This window comes from Knufia obscura (genome assembly GCF_036327395.1).
Source record: "Knufia obscura strain CCFEE 5817 isolate CBS 148926 chromosome Unknown scaffold_14, whole genome shotgun sequence".
In the NCBI taxonomy this organism is placed as follows: Eukaryota; Fungi; Ascomycota; class Eurotiomycetes; order Chaetothyriales; family Trichomeriaceae; genus Knufia; species Knufia obscura.
The window spans coordinates 33603-51375 of record NW_027042700.1 but is presented as its reverse complement, the minus strand read 5'-3'; the positions used below and the strand labels follow the sequence as shown (position 1 = coordinate 51375).

Here is a 17773-nt window from a genome sequence, read left to right as displayed (position 1 = left end):
AGGGGAGAAGAGGGTCAGCGCATTGGCAGCCCTCGTCCCTTGATACCTTAATGGTCGTTTCGTTCGCTTGGGGCCAGCGCCATGGCAGATCCCGAACAAGAGCTCAACGAGAAGCAAGAAAGCACCTTCCACACTCGTGAAATGTCAGCAACACTTCCAGAAGCACCGAAACCACAACTCCAAGCCAGCAGCCACCATCACCATTTGCCATTTCATCATCATGCCCACCGCCGTCATCGTCTTCAGCATCTTGTTCACCCATCTGGTCGACATTTGCATATTGTCCACCATCCCACAGAGGTAGAACAGAAACGATTGGAACTCGCGAAAGACGAGAACTACTGCCACGGGAATTGCAACTACGATGTTGTTATCTATGGCACACCGGAGCATCTTTCCGCCATTCGCGATGTACAGGATCACCATCTTAGTCGTCGTGACTCCCTCCGGCAGAAGAACGCAGAGCTGTTCGAGGAATTTGATGACCTGCACGAGACACTCGACCATCTCAATGACGAGCTCTCGCGTCTAACCGACCACGCCGTAGCCCTCGACGCAAGCTTCAACAAGTTTGGCTACCACGCGCATATTCGCACGAAGGACGATATTGAAGCATCGAGCTTACACAGCGATTCTGGCACTGAAGTTGGCGGCAGCAGTGCGAATTCTGCAGAAGCGCGCCACAAAGACCGAAGCCTCGAGCCGATCAGGTTCTGGAAAACTCCTACAATCAGGCAGTACATCCACAAAGGTCTCATCTGGCGATCAGCGAGGAGTGGTGAAGTTGGAACTTTCGAGCTCTTCACTGATCTCATATATGTTGGCGTTATTGATATGGTTGGTGAGGTCGCCGTTATCCACGCGTCAGCTTCCACATTCGTCAATTTCCTCATCCTGTTCAGTCTTGCATACAAGATCTGGAGCGACCTGACAGTTATGGTCAATTGGTTCGAAGTCGAGGATTGCGTTGGTCGGCTCGGTATACTCTTCGTACTCTGTTGTCTCTATGGGTTCAATTCTAATCTAGAGTATTTCTTTTCCGACGATCATAGCACATTGACAGCCGGCACCAGCTTCTACCTCACGCAGCGGCTCTTCGTGGCATTGTTTCAAATGGTCTGCAGCTACTCATTCCTATGATCAGAGGCGCTCTCTTCTCCAACGCCCTCGTTGGAATTGCGGCGTCCGCACTCTATATTGCCGCGGTCCACCTCAAATATCCTTACAATTTGGCGCCGCTGTTCGTGGGTTTGTTTGTGGACTATACGGGTGGATTTGTTCTTCTTGCGGCTATCATGTACTTCAGGGCTAAAGAAGGGTGCTCTGCAACGTGTAACAAGCTGGCGAAGCTGTTCGAGTTTGTGCCCGCAATCAATATCGAGCATCGAGTGGAAAGGACCAGTGCATTCACCACTTTGGTCTTTGGCTATTCGATCTTGAAGAGCTTGTATCAGAGTCATGCGCATGTTGGCGTCAACGCTTTTCTCGGCAAGGGTCAGTCATTTACAGGTTCTATTACTGATCCTGAAAAACTGACCTGCATGTTCAGGCATACTCGTGGTTATACAGGCCTTCGTCATCATGTGGCTATACTTTGATATTGATGCATGGGTTCGTTCATTCTTCAGGCAACAGATACTTCGAAGCATTACTGACAAATTGCAGGCAATCCATGTCCATGCAATCAGGCGCCACTGGATGTCAAGCTCGATCTGGATTGTGGCCCACCTTCCGCTGTCCGGCGCATTCATCCTGGCATCCTCCACTTTGACAGATCTAGTCCTTGCCCATGACTCTGTCAATTCGAACATCGAAGATCTAGCAGAAGCATACGTGAGCAGGAGCGTGGAAGAACTAGAGCAGCCAATGCGGTGGTGAGTCACGCTCTGCTCTTGATTCGGGGGCTCTGCTGGCAGCATTATCAGAAGCATACTGATCACAACACAGGTTCTACTGCGGCGGGCTCGCCACCACACTTCTCTGCATGTCCATAATCTCAACGACCCATATTCACAAAAAGGTGCACAATCCCCGCATTTCGAAAGCCATTCGTCTCGCCGTCCGCCTCGCTGTCTCCACTGCAATCGCCTGCCTACCGCTCGTCCACCATCTCACCTCTCTTTCGCTTCTCGGCACAACCACCTCCCTTTTCGTCTTTGTTCTCACCATGGACGTCTTCGGCAACTCTTGTCCTGGCGAGAAGTTCTGGACTGGAGGATATGCGAATTGTCCCGAGACGAGGTGTAAGTATACAGCTAAGCTGAAGATTGGCCGGAGGAGAAGAGCGGAGTTGGAGAAGAAAATATTGAGAGGAGAGGAGGTGAAACTTGAGGATGCAGTAGGAAGGAGTAGGGCGGAAAGCATGAGTAGCCAGACGACGCTAGATGTGGGTGAAGAGTGGCATGGCGGGCATCTGTGAAGCGCCGCGCCTTTAGCTTTCAAAGATTCCGCAGATGTCAATTATGTTCATGCGAGTCTCACGGTACATCATCCTTCATTATCATCATTCGTCTCTTCTTCAAACTATGTGAGAGCCGCTAACGTCCAAAGCCGAGCTGAAAAGAGGTCAAAGTCGAACGAGTCGGCGCCTTTCTCTCACCGCACGAGCTCAGGCGAGGGAATATATCCACCTGCAACTGTTCAGGAACCCTCGTCACGCAATCAGAACATAGTCCTCCTCTCTCGCCTCGCCGTCACAGGACTCGACACACCAGCACTCACACTCGAACTAACATCACCATAGTACGGACTCGGCGGCGTACTCCCAGTATATTTGCCCTTCTGCGTGGCAAAATCGCCGATCATCGTCAAACTATCAATCCTCCCCAACAAGAACTCAAGCTGCCGATATGCCGCTCCCGGAACATACTGCGGGATCTCGTGGCCCGCCAGGTTAACCGTTACCCACGTCAGACCACGCTCCGTGTGCGTCGTGCCGAGGATGCCGCCGCCAGCCACGAGACCAACCGGTGTAGCGGGGATAGGCTGGTTCTCAGTCTCGTAGACAACCTCGCCGATGGACGGGTTGTACGGGACGAAGAACGGGTCTGATGGCGCCTTGGAGAAGCCCTGTGCGCCGTTCCATGTCATGTTGTTTAGGGCCATGAGTGTGCCGTTTGTGAGGAGGAGATAATCGAGGAGGCCGCTACCGACGATGACGTTGTTTGTGCGTTCGATGACGGAGGGCAGGACGGTGTAGGAGGAGGGTTGTGAGAGATCGCCGTCGGGGAAGAGGGTGTCGTCACCGCAGATGGCGTAGTTTGTTGGTGGTGCGTTGATCGCGTTTTGGACGGCGCTGTTGTTGAAGTAGTTGTTTGGGCCTGTGGCGAGGGAGGGGAAGCCGAGCTCGTCCCAGAGGAAGGGACAGAAGTCTGATTGGTCAGCATATCTGCCATAGGAGATTGAGGTGGAGGAAGAAGACTTACCTGTGAGGTGATAGACGTTGAAGCAGGGATTCACGTAGATCGCGGCGCTCACAATATCGTCCCAGACATCGCAGCCTGGTGCTGAACTGTTCGGAGCGAAGAATTTGCCGGCAGGCGGGAAGGTGAGGGCTTCTTCCATGAAGTTGAAGTAGCCGCATTGTTTAGCTCGTTGGTTGATGGAGGTCATGAAGGTTTCGTGGAGGGCGAAGACGTTGGCGTAGTTGTTCAAATGTGTCACCGCGGGCGCTAATTGTGATTAGTCAGTCCGCTAGATAGATATGCGTAGTTTCTTACCTTCAATGAGCACGTCGTCCACCGCAATGCTGGGGTCATTGATCTGAATACCCTTCACGTTGTAGTAGTCCGTGTTGTTTTGGTCCAGCATGTAGTTCGCAATATATGGGATGTACTGTCCCGCATAGGATTCTCCAGTCACGTACACCTTCCTACCTGTCAGATTGAAGCTGGTCATGAAGTTCTTCCAGAAGCCAGCAAAATCACGTCCGACATCGACCTCGTTCGTTATGTTGGCTGGAGCTCCTGGTGCTGCTGGTGAGAAACCCGTTCCTATAGGCTGGTCGACCCAGACCATATTGGTGAGGTTGGTCCACGAGAATGGGTTTGGCTGGGGCTCATACGTGCCGGACTGCCAAAGGAAGGGACCATTCTAGTCGAGATGCTTTAGCTAGACCCCCTACAAGAAACAGGGAGAAAGTTGCAACATACCTCCTGAAACAGGCCATCAAGTGAAGAACAGCCAGGACCACCATTGAGCCATATTGTGATCTCATCTGATGCAGCTGGGTTGTCAGATGGTATGAACCAAAACCAGAGCTGATTTGGGCTGGACGTGTCGTTGTTGATCGACAGTGTCCCTGCATAAGACTCGCCGATGTCGAAGGTCACATTTGGGATCGCGGAGCCATTGACGGCAGATTCTATATGAGTCAGTGGTTTGTATCAGTCAATCAGCTGGACGATGACCTACTCTGAGTTTGTGGTGTCAAGTAGCTCGGCATCTGCCGCTTTTGAAGCGCCGGCTGCGAGCGCGGGCGATGGACATGGCTGGCTTTCTCGGTGCTTTTCTATGAGGCCTCTGCAATGCACACGCGCCTGCTGCAAGAGATACCAGCACGAATGTTGCGAAACGCATTCTGACGACACTTCAGCACTTTTCAAGCCAAAGCTCACCTTGAGAATGAACAGAGGTTTCGAGCATCTCTGCCCGGGCTTGCGCTTTTGTAGCATGCTCACAGCTCGCGTACCTACGGCTCGAGTTGCGATGACGCGTCGCAATACTTGAAGCTGCTGAAATTGGAAGGTGACAAGAGTCTGGGGAAGAAGTTCAAAGCTAAGCACAATAAGAGTCCTCTAACAGAGCTTGTCTGGCCACAGAATGCTTGAGAAAGAGCTTGTCGAAGCTTGTTATCCTGGCACCGTTACATTGCATGCGGGTCTTCGTCAATGTTCTATCAACACAGCGCTATTCTCCGCTACTTTGGCGCAGGACCTGGCGAAGATAGATCAACCTTCTACAAAAGGCATAGGTCACGAATGAGGGTGACGCGCAGCATTTGCAACAAATTTCCATTTTGTCTGAAGCTGCCATGGGATGACTTGAGCTCGATTAGTACATGCTACAGCGTGATGGTCCTCTTGAACATTGTTCTCTCATAACATGATAACGGTCAACTTGCGCTCTCAAATTTTTCGATCATGAACCAACATGACCTTCCGCCTCAGCACGATCGGCAGCTCTAAGCACTTGCTGTACTTTGATTCACGTCGCCATGAATGTGCAAGCAGCAACAAGTTCAGCTATGGCGTCATGTCCAAAAACTGTTCTTCTTGGTTAGTCATGTTTCTAGAATGGTTCGTTCTTGTACATACTGATCATGTGTATTCGCCTTCTATTGCGAAGACAGGCATCTGTTCAACGTTTTCTCCCTGACTGTCCGAACAGGAGAGTCAAGAGCTTCGCCTCAATGATAACCATAACCAGGTGCAGGTCGCATACGAGATTCTTTCGCAGGCATCGGGCTACGATCAGGCCCTCGCGGCACGGCATAAACGGTTTCTCGTTGGCCTCCGTTTGTGACATTAATCTTTTGGCCTCGTGGTCGCTGTCCGTCCGTTGTTTCTCGTACGACGGGAGGCTTGGGTGGATTATTTCGTTCATGCATTCTGACGTTATAGGTAGATAATGGTTGCGAACCTGCAGCCTGTGCTTGCACAGCAGAATCTCTAGTAGGATTTCGGGTAACAGGTGGTCGATGTTGACCCATGTCCTTCGCAAGTCGGCGCGCGAAGGTCGAGGGTGTAGGAGACTGACTGACGGAGTGCTGGGATTCGGCTGGGGGAAGGTGAGCCAACGACCCATTTGTGCCGCCAGCAATTTGTTTTTGGATAAGCGCACGTCTTTCATCGTGCTTCTGCTGAACTTGAGCGTTGGTTGAAATGATATCTTGAACATTAGTGGTAAGTGGAGCTGTCGACTCAAGTCTTTTTCGCCGCTGAATGGCATCGACCAGATTCTTACCACTGTTTCTCTTATCGGTTTTCTTTGCTGCGCTTTTACTTGCCGAAGAAAGCCTCGGCGTTGGATGCTTTCTTGATTGAGTCTTTCGGTTTTTGCGGCGTATACAGCAGATATGGATTGACATCAGTCCCGGCTCCTCCCCTGATATCTGTAATCCGCTGAGGCGGAGGCATATCTGTGACCGGTGCTGTCTGGTTTGTCAGTTGTGGTTGAGGTTGCTTCGCGCGCTTCTGCTTCTTCTGTCGCTTCTTGGCGTCAGAGGACGAGTTTGTCGCGAGTGTCAAATCTGGAGGAGTGCCCACATGTGACGCAGCTCGCTCGATCCTCGAGGGGCCAGGCCTAGTAAGTGATGGAGACGCTGGGTGGTTGACCTGATCATGCGATGTTTGAGACGTACAAGCTATTTCTGGCTGATCCTTTTCATCGACTGGCTGCCAAGAAGAAGCTCGCTCCTTATCCTTCGACTTCCTCTTCTTTCGATCATTGACATTGTCAGGGGTTGATGAAGGCGTATTGGCTCGTGCTGCTTGAGTCGCGTTGTCCTCAGCTTTAGCGACCTCCTCTTCGTCTGCTCGACGTCTTTTCTTGCTTACAACAGAGGTGACAGAGGTTAAGGTTTCAGCTGCAACATGAGCTTGGGACGTCCGTGAGTTCTTGTGATCGTGTTTTGGCACGCCCAAGGTCAAGGTTGGGGCATCCATTTCGGTGACCCTGGAGAGTAGCCCACTCTGTGCATAACTTGTGAATTCGGTGTCATATGAACCGAAGAACTGAGCGGTACGTTGTTGAAGCGACCGCTTAGCCCTGCCAAACTCAATAGAAGGAATAACGTCGTCAGACTCGACTTCGGCGGCTGAAGGGTAAGATTCGACCTGAGTGGCCTCTCGGCGCTCAACGCTCTTGGTACGAATGGCGATCGACGAACCAAAAGCAGCTGGTGAGGAATTCATGGCGCCATGAGGTGCATAGGAGACTGGCACGCCGGCATCGTGGTGCTCTGCTTCGGTACTGACAGTTCTGTCTTCGCCATCGAGCAATTGCTGTGTGCTGCCTGTTTGAGCACAGGCTTGTGAAGAAGATAGCGAGCTTTTGTTAGCCTGTTTGCGAGTTTTTGTTGCTTTCCCCTTTTCATTTCTGGATCTTGATGCATAAGATTTTCTGTCCGCCTTCTTCTTTGACTTCTTGCTGAAGGAAGCCACCTGACCTTGATGAGCTTCATTGCTTTCGGGCATGTGTTCATCTGTAGGAAAGTCATTCGCAGTGGTCTGCCTCAGTCCCGTAAGATGGCTGTCCTCGTCAGCGTCAACCATCGCATCATCTGAACCGTCGTCTTCACAAATTCCTTCTGGTCGCTGCTGGTGCTTGTTACGCTCGATTATGGTAGTTCGGTCTGGCACTCGGACCTCGACGCGTGCTGGAACAAACTGTTCTGACTCTCGACTCTGAGTGCCGCGCTCTGCGACGCGCTGTCGATTTTCCTTGTGCTTTGTTTTCGACATCTGCCGCGATCGATCGAGCGAAGCAGCGCTATTCTGACTATTGGGCTCTGACTGCTCATTAGCTTCCTAGGCTGTGATCTCAGAAGCTCTACTATGAGAACCATCGTAATCTTCGCTGCTATCGGTGAATTCAGAAGTTCTAGCAGGGTCATAGCTAAGGCCACTGCTAGGAGTAGACAGCTCAGAACGAGACACAAAGTATTCAGGCATGTTCGAGCTCTGATATTGCGCTCGGATGGCATTGGCTCTGAACCGATCATTGGTCGTCTCGACTGAGTCAGTGGCTCTGATTCGATAGATCTCGCTGTCTTCCCGCACAGTACGCGATTGACCAGTGTGATGTTCTTCATAAGCGGTGTCATCGTTCTCATCTGCTGTCATGACTTGGCGCAGACCAGATTTGCCGGGTTTTGGCAATCTGCGAGGATGTTGCAGATGTCGAGCTGTTTTAGCACTACCGCCATGCAGGGCGGAGATTGTGACACCGCGAGCATGATGAGTATGGCTAGTAAAACCTCCACGTTTGCACTGAGCTGAAGGGTTGGATCCACGCAAACCTGAAACCCTGCCTCGAGCTGCCTGTGCAGGGTCGGCCTGAGTCGACTCAGTTGTGTCATTCTCGATTTCTGACATCCGATGTCTTCTATTGGGGGCCGGACAAGGAGTCGTGTCCGCATAATCCTGGTCATCGACGTCGACATCTTCCCAGTCATCTGAAGGAGGTATGGACCTGCTACTGCTGGGGCCCTCAGAAGAACCACCAGGGACGCTAGTTGCCACAGAAGCATCTTCATCGTCGTCATTCATAGCATCTTGGTCGTCGTCTGATTCCGGGACTAGAGCCTGCTTCTTGAGTTTGCGTTTCCTGTTCCTGATTTTGCGTGGTACTCTCCAACTTCCATCTGCAAAGGCTTGCCGTAAAATCTCTTTGCACCCTTCGATAATGTTTGCCTCACCACCACGATACATGACATTACAGTCGAAGAGATCACGGTGCAGGAGCTGACCAAGCCATTCCTGTCCCGAAGCTCCGATCTTTATTGTTGGTGGGGGTGTCTCTCGGATCGCTGCAATAGTAGTTCTCTTGTGCCTTTTTGGAATCGTACTGCGGTGCCCTGTCTTGAAATGACAGGCGTGTGAACAACAAAGTGGTCTCTGCCGTCCTCCCCTCTCTCCAATCGAAATTTGTTCAAATTAGTGAATGTCGCTGCGGCACCATTATGAACTGCATGAATGTACGGATTGGTCGCGGCAGCCTCCCGTCTGGAAAGGACTCTGGGGCGAGACGGCATCGTCGGCTGATTCGTGATCACTCAAGATGCTCGATGAGGTTGGAGTCGAGCAGAGGAACTAGAGGAAAGTGCGAAGAAGAAAATTTGCAGAAGTAGCAAACTCGAAAGGCGCGATCACGCGATGTTTTCATTTCCAGGTGCTGATCTTCGCGCATCGCGTCCGGTGAAGGTGGATCTCTCAGCCAGAATATATGCGAGGCTCGATTGGCTTGTGTGCGTTGACAGACCTGGAAAGCACGTGGGACCGAATTAGTGCTTGGCAGGCAAAGGAGGAAGGAGCGACTGGGCTGACCTACCTTGTGCGTCTGTCCCCCGTATTTTGTGCCGGCGGCTCCGAAGTTCTGCTTAACAGGCAGGAGCCTGCCCAACGCTCGGGCTGTTTGGCGTACAGCCTATTGATACTCCAATACTGCGCAGTCTAGGGTGTCGTGGGGTTGGCAGTAGATAGGTGAGCAAGTGAAGTCTGTCTAAGGTCGCTGCTTTCTGTCAGGTTGTGTATCACTGCAAGCTCAGCAGGGCATTAACTCAGCTTCCAAGGCTCGGCAGTCTGGCTCTCACCTACAAGTCAAAAAGTGAAAAGACCTGTTATTATGGGACTTCGTATTGTCTGCATTGTTAGTGGCGCTGTCAGGATTCGTGGTCAACCAGTCACGCTCGTGTATTGCGAGGTCAGTCTAGACACAAGCGGCATCAGTATCAGCGTGGTTCTGGATATGGCCGACATCGATTGTTTGTACTGTCGTTGCCGCTGCTCATTCATGCCTTCGTCAACTGGATTGCTTAAGCATATCGCAGGGCGTCATCATCTCCTTCTCTGTGGCCGTCGTCATCTTCGATGCTTGCCTCCACAAAGCTCAACACTGTCCCTCAGGCAAGTATTCACACTAGCACATCCCATAGTGACCTCGTATCGTCTCCTACATGGTTATGAATCTTGTCTCATGATCCACTTTATCATGCCCGCTTGTTCAAATTGACCCGTCACGAATGGAATCCTTCCTTATGCCATCATGCCCCGCTGCCCACCACCAACACCACCTCGCCCCTGGCTCACAGACTGGAAGTTCGCCTTCAATGTTCGTGCCTTTTGAACCAAGGGTGGGATCATCGAGATGACAACGTCACGGGGATTGCTTTGAGAAGTCTGCATGTACAGATTATCTAGCTTCTGAATCAAGCCGTTGATTAGTTGTGGTGCGTGCTGGGCTAATTCAACAATTTCTCGATCCTGCGAAGTGTTAGCGAGGTCGTTCGACGACGTCTCAAGTGAAATAGCTTACCTGGAAATCAACCGTATCAAACGCAGCAGCGATCCATTCCAGTCTTCGTGCGGTATTCGTTGACAAAGAGTTGGCGACGGTCACACCGATCGAGAAGGCGACCAGAGGCGAGACGTCGGTAGCGAGATAGTCTGGTGTATAGCGAGAGAAGAGTTCATCAAACAACATTTCTGGCTGTGAAGACTGCAACCATCTGATGCTGCCTTCTTCGTACTGTCGTTGCTCCATCAAGTCTGCCACTTCCTCGATTTCGAGCTCAGCTTGAGTCTTCTGTCGTTGTTGGGGCATCGCTGGCGATGGGTGTACATTCGGGTCAGGTGAGGTGACATAGGTCGCTGATGGTGCCTGTTGAGCTGATGCTGGTCGACTGAATTCCTGGGCTTGAGCACGTCGATCCTGCAGGACTTGCTCCTGGAAGGCGACTTGTGCCTGTGACATGCTTTGCAAGGTCTGTGCGACACTCTGCAGCGCGCCATTAAGCTGTTCAATCTTGTCGTTGAATGCATAGTGCTGGCGCTGCATCTGAATAAGCTGATCTGCCATTCGTGCTTCGACCGGTGCAATTGCCTCACGTGCTTCGGCAGCGGCAATGCTCTTCAGGCTCGAGGCAACGTCAGTCGTGATAGCCTGTGAAATTGCGTGCTGTACGGAGCCAGCAACAATTGTAGCAACATCATCGGCAATACGTGTAAGCATCTGAGGCGACTGCAAAGTTCTGTTCAGCTGTATAGGAAGCTCAGAACCAAGCTCTTTCTGAACCGTCTTGGAAACAGCTTGCGTGATTTGCTGACTCATGTTGGTTGATACAGTCTGCACCACCGAGGGAACGACGACTTCCTGCATCTGGGCTCTGAGGATATCGGACAAGCTTGTCTCCACGTTGGTGTTCAAGGTAGTGGAGACAACTCTCAAGACAGCTTCCTGGCGAGAGGCAGATGCTTGATCTTGAGACGCTCGATCTGTCTTGATATCCTGGTACAAAGATTCGAGCTCTTTCTTGAACTCGCTAGCGACTCCCTTCTCGATCTTCTTCAGTTCTTTGTCAAGCCAGTCCCCGGAAATACTCATGGAGAGCTGATCGGTCTGCTTGCTAGGCGAATAAGCGACTGGTGGAGGCACAACACTCGTGTCTCCGACGGATGGGAGAGCGAGATCGGACTTCTTTCGAACAGGCTCAGGTTTCTGGAGAGCAGCACTTTCAGCTGCGAGATCCTTCTTCTTCTTGCTCTTCTTTGACTCCTTCGCACCTGGTTGTTCAGCAGCAACAGTCACGGTGCTGATTGGTTCGGGTGCATTAGGGGGTTCAACAGCTCTTGGCACTTCTGCTTGAGCTTCAGCTGTTCCGTTGACGACAGGTTCGTTGGATTGCTCCTTCGACTTTTTGTCCTTCTTCTTCTTCGATTTGCCAGTCGAAGGTGCTTCGTGTGCAGCCACCGGGCTCTTGCTTCTCGTATTCTCCTCAGTGATACTTCCAAGCTTTAGGTCTTTAAGCAACACCGACCCGTCCTGCTCGGCGTTGATGGTCTGAATGACTTTGTGCTCAGCATCCCAGCCAAGATCATCTTTGTTGATCATCAGACAAGTCACACCAATAGAGTGGGCAACATAGAGTTCGAACAAGGTGTCATCATTATCAGCTTGAGCGCTATCACTCTGCTTATGATATGGAAGAAGCTCAACGCTGCGTAGCTGGCCTCTTCCTTCGAATGAAATTTCTCGAATACCGCTCATGCAAGCAGTTGACTCTGGCTTCGGAATGTCTGGATCTTTGGCAGCAACTCGTTGGACGTAGGAGGCTTGGGTCAGCGAAGAGCTCAGAATATATCTGGGGGCCGACAAGTGGATGAAGAAGATCGAGTTTCGTGTTGGATGCCCGACCGCAATGATGCCAGTTGCGGGGTGATACGTGACACTGCAGATGCCATCTGTTTCGTTCTCATGAGGAAAGTTGATTTCTTGCACGGCTTTGCCAAGCGCGATGTCCCACAATTGCAAAGTGTGGTTCTGTCGAAGACCAACTAGCACGTATCGAAGTGCGCCACCTTTGATGTATGGTCGTGCTTTGTCGACGAAGAGGACGGAGGTAGGCCAGGATCGTTCGGCTGGAGAAGCGGTAGCCAGGGAAAGCAGAGGTGTGTCGATGACGTACGGAGTGATTTGCACGGCTCGAGCATTCTCTTCTTCGATCAGCTTTCGAATATCCCAGAATCGAAGTCGGCCAGTTTTGTCAAGTGACACAATCATCGTATCGTCCTCACTGAAATTGAAATCCTTGCCAGCTTTTCCTGTGAGGATCTGTAGTGATCGTTCTTGGAAGAGCTTCTCAATATTGACTTGGCGGCTGGACTCAATGACACCATAGCGAGATTGCATCACCATGGATGGCCAGACAATATGGATTGCTCTGCCACGACCGATGGCAAAGAATTCGGGGTGTTTAGAACTGCGCTTGGCACGAGTCTTCAGAACTCCACCAGCAGTATTCTCGTCGGCCTGAGGATACGCTGGGAACACCAGACTCTCAGCTTCAAGATCGTTGGCATCGAAGAAGTCCTGGTCTGGTTTGGAGATGGTCGCATAGTAGACGGAGCCACTAACGCCAGTGCCAAGCACAGCTTGATGAGGGCTAGGAGGAGCTGTCATCGAAGTAGTGCAGACCGAAACATTAAAGATCCGATCGTGGGTATGCTTGAAGATGTGTCGGTCCTTTCCATCCGCTTGTCTTATGACACGCATGCCACCATTCTTGACTGAGGCGTAAGTGATGTACTTTGATGAGGCCGCTGCAAGAGACCGGTCCATCTGGTCAAAGTCCTTCTTCAATCTTGAGATCTCCATCACGCCGTCCTGTCGTACTCCAACCGAGGCAGGGTCCTTGAGCTGCAATGTGATTGAGACGAACGCCTTCACTGGAAAGCTCAGAACGGGCACAACTCGTTCAGTAGATCCATTGGTCGGAGGACTGCCGCCACCAGTATCACGCAATTCAGATTCGAGAGCTTTGGGCTGAGCAGTTTCAGTGATATCTTCTTTAACAGTAGCGGGCTCCTCTAACGGCGTGGGTGTAGCTACAGCGACCTCTGGGACACCACCTGTTCCACTCACTTGCATTTGTGCAGGTGTGCTTTGTCGGGAAGTCCTGGACTTTGGCATGAGTTTAACTCTTTCAGGCATAGCCTGATTAAATCCTTGCTGTAGAGAAGGCTCCTCGATTGATTGTACAGGCTCCTCCTCTTGCGGAATCTGCTGCTGACCAACCTTGTCGCCGGGCTGCTGGGTGCTTCGTGGAGTTTGTGGTCGCGATGCTCGGAGCGCCTCGAATGGGTTCTTGTAGGTGAAGATGGATGATTGTCCTTCACCAGCTGGTGTCAAGGCTTCGTGCTGCATCTTTGAGGTTGGTAGGCTTTCGCGAGCTGCTACTTCTGGTGCCATGTTTTCCTGCTGGATAGCGTTTCTCCCTTCTCCAGCTCTGGAAGGTGCTGGTGCAGGCGACCGTGGTTGCGAGCTGGCTGCTCGGGCCAACAGATCAGCAGCCGTGAATGTGTTTTCTTGTGCTGGTCTTGCCATAGTAGCCTGCTGACCGGAGAAGCTAGACTGTGGAACTGGTTCTGCCGTCTGATTTTGTGTTGCTGAGCGGTTGAAGTTGAGGAGGTTAAGCAAATTTTGCGCAGTCACATTCGGTGGTGCCGCATTGCTCGTAGATGGTGTAGGAGAGAATGGTGGAGGGGGAGTGGATGGTATGGCAGAGTTAGAGCGAAACGAGGTTGACGGGTCTCGAGACATGTTTGTGTTGTGGTTCACTGGCATGTTCTGGGACGACGCCTGTGATCGTGGCCGAAGGTTGGCGAGAAGCGCCTGCAGCTCAGGATTCGACATTTTCCAGTCTTCACCGAAAAGCAATTGATTCAAGCCTTGTTGTCCTGGCGGCACTTTCACCAGCTCCGTTTCAGGCAGCTGGAAATGTGCTACTGGTTTCTTCTGCTGAATCTCGAAATTCTACAATCGAGTTCAGATGAGCAGCTCTAAGAATTTAAGACAGCTCAGAAACAGCGGAAGGCAGCTACGACGGCATGATGCAAAAAGAGAAGGAAGTGAAAGAGTAGTGATGATTCACATCTACCTAAAAATTACGAGGCAAACGCTGGTCGGGAGCAGAGCTCCTCAGGCACTGTTCGACCACTGACGTGCATGCTGCGAACTCTCGATCTCCGCTCCCAAGCCAGTGCCCATCAGGCGTGAAGGCTGCAGCGGGAGAGTGCGGCTACTGTTAGCGCAGATCTGAACTCTTTCCTGCGCTACGTAATTGTCAAACAGAGATATCGCTGTACAACGACTGAAGGCAGGCACGGTCACTTCGTATTCGATAAGTTCAGTCTGAATGTGAAACGTACCTGCATTTGACAGCAACCATGGGAAGTCGATAGCAAGCAAATATCTGCGCCACCGTCATCACCATTGTATTGCACACGGTTGCATCCTCTCCACCTCCACCTCTCAGTCCATTTCAGCAGTACCATGATGTACTGTTTGCGCAGGTAATTTGTTGACAGCCAACGCTGCAGGTCTTTGATGCTGACTGCTGCCAGCTACATTCCTCTCCTCCTCCTGCCGATACCATTGTCGCTTTCTCCCATCCATTTCTCGCTATTGCTGGGCCTGACATACTTGCTCAATCGACCATGTCTCTATTGCTCGTTACTTCTGATCATTTTATTCTCGACGTCGTGTCACTGGTCAAAGACCTGCCTCATTGATTTCAGCTATGTTCCGGTATCAGAAGGAGGCTCGGGATATGCTACATGGTTTTTGCCGAGGATAGAGACAGTCAACGAAAGGCAGCACAACTCGACAAATGAGACGCTCAGCTACATCGCGTCGGCTTTGGCAGACACAACAATAGCTGGGTTCACCGAGGCTGCTGCGAGAATGAAGGGGAGGGACGTGTTTGTGCATGCTTCGCCAGGATATATTGCTTCGATGTTCAGCACATTAAAGGACTTGTTTAGAAGAGAATGGGTCATACCATGCATCGGGACACGGTTGGCATTGTGATGGCAAATGCGACATTGATAGTGAGCAAGCGGGATTTCCTATTCCAGTCACTTGAAGTTCCAAATGCAATATGATATGTCCTTGGTCACCTCGACCTTTCACATGAGTCTTCCGTGCCTTCCGAGTTCAGGCTGCACAGTGTTGCAATGAGCACGAGAAGCATTGGAACCCGAACATTGACGGCGTAATCTGACCATCACGAAATCAACCGCGCTCTCTGCTTGTGGCCATTGGTGAAAGATTCAAGACACGAGACAAGAGTTGCTACATGGTACATGACGCTCGTAGCTCGACACAATGTTTCTGCACTCTGAAGTGTGGACCAACATTCATTTGAACTGAATAAATTTTGTATTTGACTCGGTTTCCCAGCCATCCTCGCCGGACATCGAGATCCGATCCTAGTCAGTGGTCGACACAAACGCGAATGAGAGGCGACTGGACGAATGCCTGCCACTCGTGCGATATTATTGTGACTAACAAGCAGTTTCTACACAAGCACCTCGTGAATACCAAAGGTATGTCTTGCAGCTCTCCGATCTGCACTTCTCGAGGGCGGCGATGACATGCTCCTGCTTCGTTGCTCGTGATACGCTTGAAGTGTGGCTGGAAGCCACCGCGACGGAAGCTAGCTTGAAGAAGCAAGATGCGCCCGCCAGCCAAGACACTTATAACGTTGCTTTCCTGTTTCACGCAAGAGTCGAGGGCTGGGAGTCTAGCAAGCCCAGCTCATGTTCCATGTAATTTCCGACAACCAATTCCTGCTCGTTCTTTGAACTGCCATCTTTCGTTTCAGCTTCACTCTGATCTAGAGTACACTCGCTTGTATAGTTATTGCCTATAGTCTGGTGCTGTCCTCAAAGTGCAAGATCCAACAGCCAACGCATTTCAGGCAGAGGCACGTCATCCGGCGCCAATATCACATCAGGAGTTACCACGACTCGTGCCCAGAGCGCATGGTGGCCGCAGTCTGCAAGTCGATTCGCCCACGGAACGCCAGTCGTCCCTCCCGCGCTGAGCGCTCTGCTACAGACCTCAGCAGTCAATCCCAGAATCCCTCTGGTTGCGGCTAGACGACCCGTCAGGAGGACGCCGGCACGATGGGCTCAACACAATTTGGCAACTTCGGAGACTTCTGTCGCGACTCAACGCTGCCGATATGTAATGTACGTGGAGGAAGCCGAGCAGAAATCGTCTGAGCAACACTAACAAGCTGCGCAGATTCTAATACCCCGATCACTCCAAAACCAACCACCAGGCTCAGCCTACGGCGCAGATGCCTGCGTCCTCAACGGCATCAGCTTGGGCGGCGGCCGACATCTGGCAAACCTCGGCACGATACTCGTCGATGGCCTTGCGATCCTTACCACACTGTTCTTGATATGGAGATCAGAAAGGAAAGCAGCAGCGGTGGGAAGAAGAGAAATGCAATTGTTCCTGCTCGGATTCCTACTCATCTCGATCTGCGAGATATTCTCAGTAGGAGGTTTCCCTTTGAACGATGCCACAAGGCGAGGCTTCTCAGCCGCACACATTGCGCTCATCGCAACCACCTTCTGGATGCTGCTACTGAATGGCTTGGTGGGCTACCAGCTTCTCGATGACGGTACACCCATCTCAATTGGCCTGGTCTTTCTGAGCGCTGCTGCGTTCTTTATCGGCACGGGATATATTGCACTGGATACTGGCTTCTCATGGACAGGATACTGGGACGACTCATTCGAACCGAGACATCGAAACATCGCGCTGTACGTCCTCTATCAGTTATGTCCGCTGGTGTTCGCCTTCTTCTACTTCATTCTCGAGGCGATTCTGGTTCTGCGAGTTCTGGGCGAAAAACGGCCGATGATCTGGCTGGTAGCGGCAGCAATATTGTTTGCCATCGGCCAAGTCTTCCAATATGTGATCTCAGTACATATTTGCAACCCGACAAATGGTGCGATTGACGGAAACTTCTTTCAAGCATTGTTCAACGTCCTGAGTGTGGTGATGATCTGGGTCTTCTGGTCAAGCATCACAGAGGATGATTGGCCAGCTGTATGAGGAGTAAACCCAATTGCAAACGATACCCACGGCGCAAAAGGAGAATCTAGATGGACAAAGGTGGATCACGACTGCACGAAATAGCGACGGCGTTTATGGCATTTTCGCGTCCAAGCTGATTGATTCAGCGTCGAATATAGTAATGCCTGGGAGACACTTTGGCTGGCAAGCGCCAGCAAGGTCGGACCATAATGCTGTACATGCAGATAATGTAGTACAAAATCAAAATCTTTCACAACATCTTGGCCTCCATCTCCTGCATCTCGGCCGCATCGAGACCTCCTTTGCTTGCTTTGGTGTCCCGGCAGGCTGTGCCGGACGACGAGCAATGTATCGGATCTGTCTATACTCTTCCCAGCGTTACAAATGCTCAGCGATACAGCCTTGAAGAGAAGCCCAGCCACTCGTTCAGAGTTATTCCCCAGCTACCACGATTCGCCGGGCTGCCGTTGAGCGCCATTACCGCCATGTGGTGGACGAATTTGCCGAAAGACTGGTCAATAAACAGGGGAAGGTGCGTCGAAGCTAGTCTTGACCTGCAGTAGCGCGATGCAATGATCGACAGGCATTCACATCTTGTGCGAGCAGCATGCGGTCATAACCGAATGCGATTTCACTTAATAGGTACTTCTTTCATTCACCC

General features: G+C 51.4%; 5 protein-coding genes across 5 annotated transcripts; 2 read left to right on the top strand and 3 right to left on the bottom strand.

Moving 5' to 3' along the window:
* Window positions 1–81: 81 nt before the first annotated feature.
* Window positions 82–2419, top strand: PMZ80_009546 (uncharacterized protein; the record flags this gene model as incomplete). The annotated part of the gene is made up of 5 exons (XM_064877939.1): window positions 82–966; window positions 1074–1494; window positions 1550–1611; window positions 1666–1874; window positions 1948–2419. The coding sequence occupies 5 exons, from the start codon at window positions 82–84 to the stop codon at window positions 2417–2419; spliced, it is 2049 nt and encodes a 682-aa protein (XP_064726047.1).
* A 242-nt stretch (window positions 2420–2661) lies between these two features.
* Window positions 2662–4444, bottom strand: PMZ80_009545 (uncharacterized protein; the record flags this gene model as incomplete). The annotated part of the gene is made up of 5 exons (XM_064877938.1): window positions 2662–3371; window positions 3426–3671; window positions 3720–4092; window positions 4152–4363; window positions 4414–4444. The coding sequence occupies 5 exons, from the start codon at window positions 4442–4444 to the stop codon at window positions 2662–2664; spliced, it is 1572 nt and encodes a 523-aa protein (XP_064726046.1).
* A 1555-nt stretch (window positions 4445–5999) lies between these two features.
* PMZ80_009544 (uncharacterized protein) lies at window positions 6000–9653 on the bottom strand (the record flags this gene model as incomplete). The annotated part of the gene is made up of 3 exons (XM_064877937.1): window positions 6000–7510; window positions 7565–8530; window positions 9647–9653. 3 exons carry the CDS (start codon window positions 9651–9653, stop codon window positions 6000–6002), a joined length of 2484 nt encoding a protein of 827 aa, XP_064726045.1.
* A 102-nt stretch (window positions 9654–9755) lies between these two features.
* PMZ80_009543 (uncharacterized protein) lies at window positions 9756–14225 on the bottom strand (the record flags this gene model as incomplete). The annotated part of the gene is made up of 3 exons (XM_064877936.1): window positions 9756–9983; window positions 10036–14031; window positions 14220–14225. 3 exons carry the CDS (start codon window positions 14223–14225, stop codon window positions 9756–9758), a joined length of 4230 nt encoding a protein of 1409 aa, XP_064726044.1.
* A 1962-nt stretch (window positions 14226–16187) lies between these two features.
* On the top strand, window positions 16188–17130 carry PMZ80_009542 (uncharacterized protein; the record flags this gene model as incomplete). The annotated part of the gene is made up of 2 exons (XM_064877935.1): window positions 16188–16253; window positions 16309–17130. The coding sequence occupies 2 exons, from the start codon at window positions 16188–16190 to the stop codon at window positions 17128–17130; spliced, it is 888 nt and encodes a 295-aa protein (XP_064726043.1).
* Between the last annotated feature and the right edge of the window lie 643 nt (window positions 17131–17773).